Genomic DNA, 14,881 nt, shown 5'->3' on the forward strand with positions numbered 1-14,881 from the left:
AAGCCTCATCAGCAAAGCCAGTACAATATACAGCCCAGTATACTGTATATAATAGATCTAATTGGGTGATATTTTAGAGTGCTTGTTGACCGTCAACAAGTTGAAAAACTTATTTTGCATAAGTACAAAACTAGCTACATCCATCCTATTCAGGCACCTGAGCATATCTAGTTTCATCCATTTTCTGATGTCTATAAAAGCTTTCAGCCTTCAACACATCATGTAAAACAGCATATTGTTTTTAATATGACTTGTATTTCATGTATATCGTACATCTAAACAAATCCTGTACAAATATATATATACTCTGTGGGCTACTAAAAGTGTCCACAGTTTGTGCGCCTCTCTATACATCCGAGGTGATCCGTGGAGCCGAGTCAGCAGAGAAGAGGTTGTGCCAAGGCTTAATGAGTGCATTTCAGGATTGCAGTCCAAGGCCAGTATGACCTACTCACAGTTTATGGAGCAGTTCTCCTCTTTCCTTAGTGACTCCAACTCTGCGCTCCCATTGGTCAGAACTTTTTTCTCTTCCCTCTTAATATGTCTTTTGAGTAGCGCAAAGCCTGGAATACAAAGGAAGAAGGAGACTGTCCTCAAGCCCAATGCCAGGCCCAGGTACACTCTCCTGCAAAAAAAAGAAGAAGAGAACAATACTTTTAGACAACAAACTGGGAAAAGAGGCAAGCTTCATGCCCCTGAGGGATCATCACAATTATTATTATTTTTTTAATATTCACATTGCAAGTCAGGATGCAAGTCTTATAGTTATAATATGGATGTTGCTGCCCATTACAATAGCAAAACACTAGCAGATTTTAAAATGTCTTCTTAAGGTTGTTCAAATAGTGCTTCCCTTCAATGCTTTTTACTTCCATTTTTCATATTGTCTACTGTTATTCAGATATATAAATATTAGCAAAGTTGTCTTATTTTGGGCAGAAGGGGATGTTTAGACAGAGTTTGATAATAAAAAGACCCACAAGTCCGATTACCTGTAAGATGATGTGTCATATATTCTACATGCTCCTCTTCCCCCACACATCTTGTATCCCCATTTGAGGCACGTTGTGTCAATAATGGCTCCAAAGTATATAGGGGCAGGTATTCCAGCTGTTGTGCAATTTAAATAAAAAAGGTTATTCAAGCAAATATCTAAAATAGTGTTGCTTTGAGATGAGATATCCATCACACTTCTAAAATGAAAAAACTCCAATTACTTTTATACTCATAATACTGCTATTTTAACTTACAGCATTATCCTTTAACTGTTGAGAAACGTTTAATGAGCTCACTCCAACATGCAGTCTGCTGAATGTCAGCTTTTAAGGACATTTCTGTGCACCTGTAATTCACACTGAAGTAGACCGTTATGTAGAGAATAACCAAAGATGGTTCTCACCGAGGGTACGAGTTGCCATCATGTGGATTCCAAGAGCAAGGGATTTCAGCTCAGGCTTAATGCATCTATAGAAAGAATAAGTAAAAAGGCAGTGATTACAGACTTATTAAGCCTTGCACCGCTTCAAGGAAAGTCGTCACAAAATGCTACGAATATGCATAACATTGATAGGATGCTGTAAAGTACAAAAGTAGAAAGTACTCTTTTATGCAAACTTCTTATTTCTGACAATTTTCACTTATTTATGGAATATATCCACTGATGATACTTCATCATATGTAAGAAGGGATCCATTTTTTCTGATCAATGCTTCCACAATGGAGGTCGCAGACATACCTGACAAGCAGCACTAAGCCAGGTGTTCCCCCAAGAGAGATGATGAAGGAGCTGAGGACAGACAGAGCCAGGAAGTAAGGAAAGATTTTCTCACAGCTGTCCCTTTGTTGACACTGGCCCAGGGTGGCCGTCATGTTGCCTGCTTGGATATCAGCCTGCGCTACACACCTGCAATTGTCAAATATCTAACAAACCAAAAAAAAGAAAACAACAAATTCATCGATGATAGATGACGAGCCGCAGCACAACAGGAAACACGTGCAGGTGAATATAGTCATGTCAATATAATCAAATTTGCATACGTATACATTACTGAGCAGCAACAAAAACTGTTGCATGATACGATTTAAAACAGCAAGTTGGCATAAATATTGTGAAGCATGTGTTAAGGTGCACTATGCAGTTTCAGAGGAGGAGGATTTTTTTAAATTTGCAGAGCCTGCAGTTAGTTTACCAAACATATTTACTCAACATGTAATTGAATTAGTATTGAATAATTATGTCATGATAAATCAAAACTAAATTATTTTGAGGCACCTTGAACCAAACTTTAAAAAAAAACTGTGGGCCCTGCTGCTTTAAACAACAGCAGTGAAACAGTAACTTTTTCAGTTTTCTAGGGATCAAATTTTACTGTGAGGGAAGTTTGTTTAATCAGTTATAAGAGTATAACTTAGAAAATGTTCACTTTATCTGACTCACCCAAAGTTACATAGTGCACCTTTAAGTAATAGTTACTATACTGAGATTTATGTCTGACCGTGTTTCTGCCAGAGCCGGTGGAGGAGGTGCATCCGGCCAAGCACGGAGTCACATAGGTGATCCCGTCCTCTCCACACACTGGGTCCCACTCCCTGCTCGAGCACAGACAAGCCGAATTACAGTCAGAGAGGAGAGAAGGCTCACTGTAAGACAATCCTTCCGCTCTGCAAGTGACAGAATGAAGAAAATGCATATATTATTGACAGCTGGTATGCAGAATGTATCAAACAAGAAGCCGCGACCGTCACTGTCCATGGAATATGAACACAAACACATAAAAGAAACCCCTAGGAAGTGTGTTAGTTGGAATAATTATTTGAAGAATTCACCGTCTGGATGTTACCTATTAAGGCCAGGACACACCAGCCCGAAAATCGCCGTCGTTGAGTCGATAGGGGGTCGGGAGACGAATCTGTTTGGTGTGTGCCGTGACGTCGGCCGACGTAGAGGTCGTCGGGCTTGTTTTGAGCCGATTGAACATGTTCAATCGGCAGCCGACCGTCTTTCATTTGGAGCAATTTGATTGGTGGAGGGCTAGCGAATCAGTGAAGCCCGGAAGTGAGGCGGGTAGCACAAATAGCTAACAACAGCTAGCCATCGTTTTAATGTGTTTGTTCGTTTCGTTTTGAGAGTACTCACATGCATCAACCCTTGTTGACTGCTCGACACCATGCTCGACACTCTCTGCTAAAAATTGTGCTCTTATGGTCCATAAATATAAATACGTATTTCTATCTATGTTTATGCTCTAGAGAGCTGTCCCATCATTTCCGGCTTTCGTATTTTTTCGGGCCACAATACAGATTAGCGCCGCCTGCTGTTATGGAGACATTACGTCCCGCGCAAGCAACAGAGCGTACGGAAAGTCAGCAGTCAGTTTGGTGTGTTCTCTGGCCGCGACGGGAAGCCTGGAGCTTCCTGAAACGGCCGACTCCATTTTTTGCGTAGTCGGAACAAGTAGAAACAAGTCGGACTGGTGTGTCCTGGCCTTTAGACTAAGAACCTATCCAGACATCACATACCCGGTGTATGAAACTGTGACCCCCGCCACCTTGGAGTTCTCACAGCCCATGGCAAAGAAAAAGAGCGACAGTAGGAAGCCCATCAGTGAGGTCCCATAGGCCAGTTTAGCTGCTCCCATGATGCCAAGCTTGTACTTTTTCATGACAACCCCTCCAGAGAACATCCCCAGGGCCACAGCCGGGATGTTGATCACACCTAACCAAACGGCAGAATACAAAAGAATCTTAAAGGTGCACTATGCAGTTTCAGAGGAGGAGGATTTGTTTACATTTTCAGAGCCTGCAGTTAGTTTACAAAACATCTCTACATGTAGTTCTTAGTATTGAATACATCTATCATCTTAAATCAAAGCAAATGGCACCTGGAACCAAACGTAGGACTAAAATGTTTTTGTTAACAAAATTATGGGCCCTGCCGCTGTAAAAAACAACAGTGAAACATTGACGTTTAGGGTAGCTTTCTACACTGTGTGCAAAATTTTTAGGCAAGTTGTATTTTTGAGGATTAATTTTATTATTGAACAACTACAGTGCTCTCGGTCAATCCAAAATATTAAAGAACCTAAACCTGAATGTTTACGAAAGTAAAAGTGAGGTTTTGTCTTTCTTACGAGAATATATATTTATGTTTTGCTATTATTAGGCAACTATTAGTATGCAGAATTATTCTGCAACTAAATAAAAAAACGAAAATGTTCCCATCTCACTTGTTTATTTTCATCTGTTAAAGTGAGAATAATAAAACAACTCAATTTACAAATAAAAATTTCCGAAATGTAAAAAAAAAAAAATTTGTGACCAATATAGCCACCACCCTTCTTTTCAATAACTGTCACAAGCCTTCCATTCATGGAGTCTGTCAGTTTCTTGATCTGTCGACGATCAACTTTTTGTGCAGCAGCAACCACAGCCTCCCATACACTGTTCCGAGAGGTGTACTGATTTCCTTCACTGTAAATATCCCGTTTAAGCAGGGCCCACAGGTTCTCAATAGGGTTTAAGTCAGGTGAAGAAGGGGGTCATGTTATTATTTTTTCATCCTTAAGGCCTTTACTGGCTAGCCATGCAATTAAGTACTTCGATGCATGTGATGGAGCATTGTCCTGCATAACAATCATGGTCTTCTTGAAAGATGCAGACTTTTTCCTGTACCACTGCTTGAAGAAAGTATCTTCTAGAAACTGGCAGTAGGTTTGGGAGTTGATTTTGAGGCCATCTTCAACCCGAAAAGGTCCAACTAGCTCATCTTTAAAGGCAACTATTAGTATCTTTAAAGATGCGCTAGTTGGACCTTTTCGGGTTGAAGATGGCCTCAAAATCAACTCCCAAACCTACTGCCAGTTTCTGCATCTTTCAAGAAGACCATGATTGTTATGCAGGACAATGCTCCATCACATGCATCGAAGTACTCAACTGCATGGCTAGCCAGTAAAGGCCTTAAGGATGAAAAAATAATGACATGACCCCCTTCCTCCCCTGACTTAAACCCTATTGAGAACCTGTGGGCCCTGCTTAAACGGGATATTTACAGTGAAGGAAATCAGTACACCTCTCGGAACAGTTTCTGGGAGGCTGTGGTTGCTGCTGCACAAAAAGTTGATCGTCAACAGATCAAGAAACTGACAGACTCCATGAATGGAAGGCTTGTGACAGTTATTAAAAAGAAGCGTGGCTATATTGGTCACCGATTTTTTTTTTTTTTTTAAATTTTGAGTTGTTTTATTATTCTCACTTTAACAGATGAAAATAAACAAGTGAGATGGGAACATTTTCGTTTTTTAATTTAGTAGCAGAATAATTCTGCATACTAATAGTTGCCTAATAATAGCAAAACATAAATATATATTCTCGTAAGAAAGACAAAACCTCACTTTTACTTTCGTAAACATTCAGGTTTAGGTTCTTTAACATTTTGGATTGACCGAGAGCACTGTAGTTGTTCAATAATAAAATTAATCCTCAAAAATACAACCTGCCTAAACATTTTGTACACAGTGTAACTTCAAACAGTTTTCTAGGGATCCAATTTTCCTATGAGGGAAGTTTGTTTATTCAGTTATGAGACGGGCACCTTTAAAGTGGTGGAGGCTGCATGCCACATACACAGACAATGTTGCACCCTAAAAGGAATCAAAGTCTGAATGCTCATTCATGTCAAAGAACTCGCATTCATATTTAATGTAAAGTGAGCTTGAAGTCATGTGGTGAAAGCTGAAAGGGACGTTTGATGGTTGAGAGGATGTGGAACGTATTCTCATCATTGAGTAAGTATTAAGTAGTAAGTCTATCAGGTTGACCGACTAATTTGTGTGTTTTTTTAAATCAAGGTTCGTCATCTCAGAATGTGCAACGATTGCGGTGAGCCTTGTTTTCATTTGGGAGCTGCTGCATTTACGTAGGAAGGATGTGGAAGTTATAGCATAAAATATTAATCAAATGGTAGCTCATGAAACACACATGATGTCCACCCCGGCTCACATGCCCTTGCATATCAAATGCCTTTCTTTCAGTGAAGCAACATGGGGTCTCGACGAGCTTGTGTCGCATCTACAAAGAGGAAATGACAAATCATTTGAACAAAATAGGCACTATGAATTATTGTAATAGTCTGCTCACCCATGAGAAAATTGGCTCTTGATGCAGACAGGGAATAATGTTGCTCAATGTATTTGGGTTTGTAGGTGACCATCCCGATGAGAGAGTTGAACTGAATGATGGTCACGCATAAGTAGATGATGTACACAGGGTTTCCCAGGAGACTCTTCAAGGTGGGCACAAACTCTGTGTGGGGAAGTGTATGAATACCATTTAAACCCTCTTTAAATGAGCTTGTCTTTTGTGTTGTATTTAATTCAAAAGTTAGAACATCCCTAAAGATTTCGTATACAAATTGTGATGCAAATAATCAACATTCGTTTTTCACACACATTACAACCTACAAGTGTGATCACAATCATACCTTTGGCCATCTGATGTAAATTTGCCGGCTCTTCAGGCCTGAACTTATGCTCCATGGTGGAGGGGGAATCTTTGATGAACCTGGTGTGTTCTGGAGTGCAGCTGGTGTCGTGTTTATCCACCGGCATGGGCAGTGATTTGGGCAGGAACCAGAGAGGAACAGCCGACATGAGGGTGATGGTGCCAGCGATGAGGTAACCCAGCCACCATGCCCCCACCCAGCGGGCATCACTAGGGGTGATAGTCACCGTCTCTGCAAACAGATACAAACCCTGTCAGCAGACTATGTCGGACATAAGAAAGGGTTTACAACAGCTTCATAAGGTATGTTTCCTACTTGGATGTTGCCTGTTCCAAATTCATCTTCTCCACAGAGAGTGCATTGAGCAAGCCTGAACAATTTATCAGGACTACATTGTCATTTAAGTCATTTGAGTTAATTAGTCAGATGACAGCTTACTCACCCATGTCCACATAGCCGATGTCAACATATATTTTGGCACACAGCGACCCCAGCAGGTAGCCAAAGACCGGACCAATAATTGATAAGGTTTGGACACATCCTAAAATATACAACAAAGAGGGATATTTTCATTTTACTACGTTTAACAGTTACTAAAAAACATGCCATCCAATGTTTGGGTTGAATGTATTAGGATTTATTTAGGAAGATTACAATTATGTATTTGTTACTGTAGATTACATAATAATTTGCAATATATAGTTTTTGTCAAAGCTACTGACATTGACAGTGAGTAAGGTGCAGTACCAATATAGAGGGCAGCATTCTCGGATTGTGCATAATCGTCTATATAGGAGATTCCCAAAGGCTGCACTGGAGTCTCTCCAATCCCACGCAGGACATTTCCAAGCAGCACGTAGATCCACATGGAAACACTGGATTCCCGCTCACAGCCTACAGCTACAAATTCATTGCATATAAATCCATATATGCCTTTCTTTATTTCTACTTTACATTTTTCTATATCATAAGGAGACAAGTGATGTGTTTTACTAAGCACAGTAAGGATTGTACTTCTAATCTTACCTCTAGAGGGCAGTATAGAGGGCCTGTCACCTGCCCTGGTGGACTCAGGTGAGCTTGCTGGACACCGAGAGAGGTTACTGGTTAAATTGACTGAAGATCTAAAGGATGTTTCGATCTTGTAGCTGCGTACAAAATACCAATGTGACTGTTAAACAAGGGAAGGGAGAAAGCGTCGGGTATCGTTAGATGTGAACAGGGCCGACGGACTGCGGGGGAAAGTGTGACAGTTGTGGGGGGGCCCATCAACAATTTTTTTTTTTTTTTTTTTTTTTTTAACAAGTTAAATGTGGGGCCCCGATCTTCGAAGGCCCTGAACAATGCCATTCCAAAAAAATAAATAATTGACTGGCTTTTTTCTCCCCTGAACCTTGCAAGGAGATCAGGGGCCTGCGCATGACTAAGGCATGTGTGCGGGAGAATAAGCAGGAGCAAGCCGACAATGAATTGAACTGGTGGCGAAAATAAACGCAGCGATGTTTCTATGGGGATATTTAGCTGTACAGAAATAAGTGCTGGCAAAGCTAGAACAGTTTAAGACTCCACATCACTGTGGCAACACAACGTATCTATCAGCTCAGACAGCGCAGAGAAAAGTCTGATGAATGCATGAGAGTGATGGCCATGCACAACTGTAAGGTCAGTGTGTGTTGTATTTTCGTATTCAAATAAACAGTTGTTTATTTTTATAGTGCGCATTGGTATCTTTGAGCAAAATATCCCCAGCCGCGGCGACACTGGCCAGCCGCGGCGACACTGGCCAGTGACCACCTTCATTAAGACATTTTCTGGGAGAAACACTGCTAAAAGTAATGATTTGGTCATTCATCAAATGAAATATTGTGGAGTTGTCTGGCTCAGAGAGCCGTGTGTATTGTAAGACCGCCGTTCAGGGGGCCCATCCGGACTTTTTGTATAGGGGCCCAGAATTTGGTGCTACGCCCCTGGATGTGAAGCACAATGTGAGGCACAAACACATCAGTGGCTACATTTTCCAAGCGCAATAAATACTTTGACAATGTTGTGCTTATGGTACTTGATGTCTAAAATCAAAATAAATTGCCTACCGACCAGCGCTGAAATGAGGCATCGCGATCAAGAAGGTCCCAAAAGACATCAGGACACATCCGATTGCTATGATCTTGGGCCGGTGGAGCTTGGCACCGAAATAGCTAACAAAGGCAATGACCAACAAATTCCCTACAGGGTGGGGATGATCAGTAAGAGAGATTGGTATGAGTCACAGACATTAAATATGAGACCTAGTGTTATGTTGAGAAAGTCTGCATATTGTTAATCTGTCTTTCGACGTAAAAACTTTGAGGAATGCTGTATGTCCTTTCACTGGATTGAGACGGGCTCAATAATATTTGTCAACATGTTTGCTTGTCCTACGAACTGTATATCGGTCACTGCAAACTGTGGTTTCACAACATGTAAGGAATAAATGTGTTTACATTTTTGATCATAATGAGTCAATTAGGTATGCGTCCAGTAACTATTCAAAGCAAAGAGTAAATATTCTAGCCTTCCTTATAAGCATCTACATGCTTGAAAACGTGGAAGAACAGTAAACAGTAAATCGGGAGACAAATAGAGAAAATGGAATTGAATGGAAGCTCACCTATTTCAAAGCTCCCGTCTATGATGCCCATCAGATAACTTGGGAGCTCAAATCGCCTTTCTAGTTGTGTAATTGTGCTCTTCATGTAGCTGCCAGATAAACCCTTAGCAAAGTAGGCAAAGGACAAGGCTGCAAGGAACATCTACAGAGATACAGAAAAAGAAGATAGAAACTGTCAAACGAGGTGGTGCTCTCTCCTCTACATTTTAATTTGAAAATACCTGTATTATTATCATTTTAAATCATATTATTAATATAGATTACATTATTGGTAGAAACACAGCAGCCAAACATCATTAGAGCACAATCTGCACATAGAATTTTGCAGAAGCAAAGCTGACAATGTGCTGGTGAAGCTTGGGCCCTGGAGTTGCAATGAGCTCCCTCCTTTTGCTAAGCCACCTGTGGACACTGACAGTCAGTAACAAAGGAAGGATTACAGTTGAGGTAAAGCGAGGCAAGATTGATGGAGAAGCCAATCCCACTAGGACACAGACCCTGCAGTATGAGCTGACTGACCGACCGACATGCAGCATAACCTTCTGCAAAAAAGCAGAATATATAAAACATACAATCATAGAACATCTAAACTACTGCAAATATAATAACCTTCCAGAAGCTGGAGCCAGTTACTTTTGGGGAATATTTGCACATATAATCCACTTAATATAAAAAAAAAAAAGTTTAATGTTTCGGTCGTATTATCTTATAGGCTGTAGTATTAACAGAAACACATTGTAGTTACTTTAAAACATCTGGATTATGTAGTATTTTTATTTTTTATAGCATTGCAGTATTTCTGCAGATGTTTAGATCATACCTTTACAAGTGAATAGAAATTAAAGTAGAGCCGCTGGGTACACCATGGGTAATATTAGCTCTTCGATTACGGCAGCCCAAAGAAACAGAGAAATCCCTAATCAGAAGCAGATCCTGAACAACATGAGTAATGAACTTGACAGCCAGAGCCAGGCTTAGTAATCTGTTGGAGTGGCTCGAAAATCCAGTGTGTTTATTGAAATCTCAGTGACGCAAGATCTTGCAGCAGTAGCCTACTATAGTAGTTGTTCCAAAGAGCTTGGATTTTACACCTCGGAAATGACCACAATCTTTAAGTCATGTGAACTGTAACCGCTTTCGTCTGTGACCCAGAACTTGTCCTATCAGAATGCAGCGGAGCAAGATGCAAGAATTCTCTGACTTTCCAGAGATACTGTGTAATACTATTTTAATATGAATAAATTAAAATCAGCACTAATTTGACTTAATTAACAGTTATCTTCATTGTATCTTACTTAAAGTCTCACTTTGTAGCAGTAGAATCCATTAACATGGTTTTGCAGAGAGAAGGGAAGAACATGTTCCAATCTGTGTGAGGCGCTAAGAGGGAGCTATGGCAACCACCCGGGCGGTCTGTATCTGATTAATACATCTCTTAATACAAGCACAGGCTTCATTCTAATGTTCAGTACATAACTGCCATTTCTACCAGAAAATATGTCATTTGAATATAATGCTTTTGTAGGAAGCATTATATTACATTATAACATAAAACCATTATCCTGGCATTGACATTTTTCCATTTACCTTCACCACTTTTTGAAATGTGAAATGGTATGGGAGGAAAATAATAAAAAAATCTATTCCAAAACTTAATCTTTAATTATTTTACAAATGTACAAATAAGGAGCTAATATATACTAAATTTAAGGTTTAATATTACAAATATTAAAATGTGACTTGTTGTCAATATTTTTCAAATATTTAGCCCAATATTGTACATTTCAATTTATTTTTTAATCTTCTCAAAACTGGGAGGTAAATCTCACGTTGGAAATGAAGTGAAAAAAAACTGAAAGATGAAACCTCTTTCCACAAGAAGTATGTCACATGCTTTATCTCATGATATTTGCATGTGAGGTAGAATACATCTACAGTATGTAGAACAATCCTAATCTGCACGAGGCAAATATGTGTAATGCTGCTGTGAATATTAGCAACATGCGCATGCTACAAGAAAGGGAATACAAACTATCTCTGGATAAACAAGTACATGTTTTATCAAAAGCACCACACTCAGAGGTTCGTTTTAGGATTATGACAAACTAATGACTAAAGGGCAGCATGACTGGAATTCCATATTAATGTTGTTTGCAGTTGCACAAGTATTTCACTAAGCAGCTTTTTAAATGTCAAATATGCTTCTTAATCCAATAAAGAGGTAGACTACAGACCCTCCATTCTCAACTCTTTGCTGAAGCACACATTTTGACTCAGGATTTTCACAGCACCCTAATCTCCTAGTCCAAAGAGAGCTGCTACACTCAACACCTTGTGTGGGCAACTAGGCTGACCAGTATGCCCAACTCAGACTTTCAGTAGGCATTTAAACATTGATGAATAACATCAACAAACCACAGAGGACAAATGAAATGTCTTTATTCAGCTAGTTGTCAAAGAATCATTGTTTTATCGATAGAAAATGTGTTTTTCATATATATTTTATTCCAGTCCATTTTTGCATGTGCAAACCCTTAACCACAAGACTCGACAAGGTGATCCTAGCAATAAAAGTATTTCTAAGTTTGATATTTATTCATATATACTATTTTTCTCAAATGCTGCATAGTTTTGTATCGTCTTCATGAAAAACATGAAAATAAATGGCCACGGACACAGTTTTCATCCTACCAATAGGAAAGCCCTTTACAACAACATGCAAGTTTTGACTGAAATGGAGGACAGTACCTTCAGATTGGGGTGACAGGAGTTCTTCACTGCGGAGGAGGAGGTAGGGTTGATGTCCAGACTCCAGCTGCCCATAGCTTTGTTGTCCATTTTCATCTGGGCAGCCTCTGTACCTTGCATGAGATAATGGGTTCTCTATAGACCATTTCCGTGGCTTTTCCTAACTCACACCTGTTGGAAGGAATTCAGATTTAGAAATTGGTTACTTCAAACCGTCAGAAAGAGAAAATGTATGAAAGTTGATGAAGAGCTTAGAGAAAGACTAAACTAAGTTAGCAAATACTTGTATGCCCGAATTATTCTGCAAGTACAATAAATACAGGTTTAAATACACATACATGTTAACATCATTAACAACCTCAAGAAAGCTACGAGGACCTGTCTTTATATGTCCTTTGTAGTATAAAGACAACACAATCCTCATTCCCACCAAAGACATAGTATCATTCTAAAGAGAGCTTTTCAGAAAAGGTGAAGGAATCATAGAACCCAATGATGAGTGACAGATAAATGTGTGACGAAAAAGTGACGGGCTGTACATTTTCATGAGAAATGTTAGTGTTGCGCTAAGTTCAACAGAAACATTCTTTCTTTTTGTAATTGGAATTTTTGCACCACGGTTATGTCCCATTTAAGAGTCAAATAAAAAAATATTCTGAATAAAAGCCATCTACTGTAGGATGGGGATAAAAGTCAACAAACGTGAGTAAGACCAAAAAGAGACAGAGAGAGAGAGAGAGAGAGAGAGAGAGAGAGAGAGAGAGAGAGAGAGAGTTGTTTTGATTCTGAAAAGATTACTAAAGTTTGCATTATCTCTGTGGTTTGGCTGGTGCTTGTGAATGACGTCAGGATGACAAAGAGACATAGAACCAGTGAGAGAAGAGCAGTACGAACAGCAGAGCTGTGCTAAAAGCCAGATTGCTTATTCAGCGACATGACAACTCCCATACTACGAACACTGGAATACAAAAAGAAAATAAAAAAATTGGCTGTAGCTGATGACATGAAGGCTTTCATGCTCATCTCACCTGTATAGACATTCAGATGAACAGAGTTTGGGCACAGCGTATCTGTAATACTCACCTGCATTCTTCTCTAGTCTGCATTAAAAAATAAATAAACCTGGCATATATTAGGATGATTGTTGTAAGCAATCTTCTAAAAGATTTTACTCCAAAAGCTGATAATTGGATTTTCCTCTGCATAATTGTACTGCCTCCTCCCCAGGGCCGCCCATAAGGGGTAGAAAGTGGGAAAGCTTTCTAGGGCCCAGCCACCAGGGGGGGCCCAGAGAGAGAAAAAAATTGTATTTATTTATTTTTTATTTTTTTTTGCAGATGACCTAACTTAGCCAACCTTTATTATGGACGCTATATTCGCAAGATAACTTTCTATAATAAAAGAAAACATTTTATTCATTGTTGCTTCGGTAAAATATATCACATTTTATATTGAAAAACTAAAAATATCATGGGACGTTTTTCAACCAAAACCAGTGTTAGCTATATTGATGATGAGCAAGCTAACCTAGCATGTTCAGTGATGCCAGGACCTGGACATAAATCAGGGTACCAGAAAAGAAAGGGAAAAAAGACGGAACTGTCAAGGGCTTTAGACTGCCGGAAAATTCCTTAATATCAGTATTTCTGCCAGCAGAAGTGGATTTTCAATTCAGAGATACTGTGATATTTCATCAAGTTTTGAGGTGTCTATGTGAGGGTGTTCTGCAAATTATTCTGTATATTTTATCTATTATTTTCTAAGAAAGTTTGAAAATTGAATATTTAGCCTTTAAACGAAGGTGGCAGATGGTTGTTATACTGATAAGGAAAGCTTCTGGTAGCAGTGCTATCATGGTAAAACCCCCCTACAGCATTGGTGTGTCTAAAAGCTTACATTACAGTAAATGTTACAGTAAATGTGCCAAAAAGCAGGTGCAGAGATCTTGCAAGGGCAAAAAATTTCCGTCGGTATCTCTGCCCACTATTATTTCCAGTAGCCCACCCTAATCTAACTGGCTAGAACCGGCCCTGTGTACAGGTATGTGTTATGTATGAATAAGCGCATCATGCACTGATACAAGTTCAGTATGAGTAAAGGGGGCCCAATGACTGGACCTTTTCAGGGGCCCAGTCATTTGTCTGGGCAGGCCTGCTCCTCTCCAGAGTCACTATTACACATTACTGCCCATTTAAGTCAATACAGAAGGGAGGGGAGAGCTTTATGAATATGAGTGGAGCACTTCCCCGGTATTCAAGTGGGTGAAGCCAAGTCCCACTCATCTCATGATGAGCTGAATATAATATTGCTGACACAGTTTAATTGAAGACGAGCCTTCTTCATGCCAAGTTTGGGACCTGCAATGTTTTGATAATGGACCGATATAGCCTACCTCCATACACATTTATAAAATACATTTTCTGATTTTATCATCAAAAGTGATCCACTGTCCTGAAAAGTCTTCGTGATCAAGGTAAATTGACTTGACGATTAATCCACAAGTGCTTGCTGCTGGCGGAGAAATGCCTTTGGAGTTAAAATCCCAGAAGCGCAACGTCAGATAAAAAAAAATATTCTCTGCCTATGACATATAGCGAAGTCATTCACGTCGAATCTGTTGAATTATTGACAATAGCACATGCACACAGGTAAATTAATCAATGCATAGCCTACTCTACTGAGAAGATTTTTTTGTTTGTTTCTACAGTGTCTACATACTGCCTGCACTGGTTAAGTGTTTCCAGGTTGATATTTTCGATCAACCAATTGGATTATTGTCTTTTTTTTTTTTTTTTTGCAATTTCTCTCAGTTCTTGCCACGAAAATAAAGAAAATGTGCAGGAAACTGACAGAAAATCTTCTATAACAAAGAACATCATGATACTTACACAACTCGGAACTTCCACCGTTCCCCTAATGCGTCATCTCAAATTTCTTATTATATAATTTATCAAATGGAGGGAAGAAGAGTCCAGGCTGTCACCCGT

General features: G+C 39.5%; 1 protein-coding gene across 1 annotated transcript; it reads right to left on the reverse strand.

Moving 5' to 3' along the window:
• Window positions 1–447: 447 nt before the first annotated feature.
• LOC307250674 (solute carrier organic anion transporter family member 1C1-like) lies at window positions 448–12,028 on the reverse strand (the record flags this gene model as incomplete). Its single annotated transcript, XM_080027820.1, has 14 exons — window positions 11,895–12,028; window positions 9,147–9,288; window positions 8,590–8,722; window positions 7,526–7,647; window positions 7,247–7,393; window positions 6,942–7,040; window positions 6,479–6,730; window positions 6,136–6,300; window positions 3,520–3,715; window positions 2,496–2,661; window positions 1,736–1,920; window positions 1,400–1,464; window positions 993–1,110; window positions 448–625 (listed from the first exon to the last, which is right to left on the reverse strand). The coding sequence occupies exons 1-14, from the start codon at window positions 12,012–12,014 to the stop codon at window positions 448–450; spliced, it is 2,088 nt and encodes a 695-aa protein (XP_079883946.1). The 5' UTR covers window positions 12,015–12,028.
• Between the last annotated feature and the right edge of the window lie 2,853 nt (window positions 12,029–14,881).

Source organism: Ammodytes marinus (assembly GCF_949987685.1).
Source record: "Ammodytes marinus genome assembly, chromosome: 5".
NCBI lineage: Eukaryota > Metazoa > Chordata > Actinopteri > Uranoscopiformes > Ammodytidae > Ammodytes > Ammodytes marinus.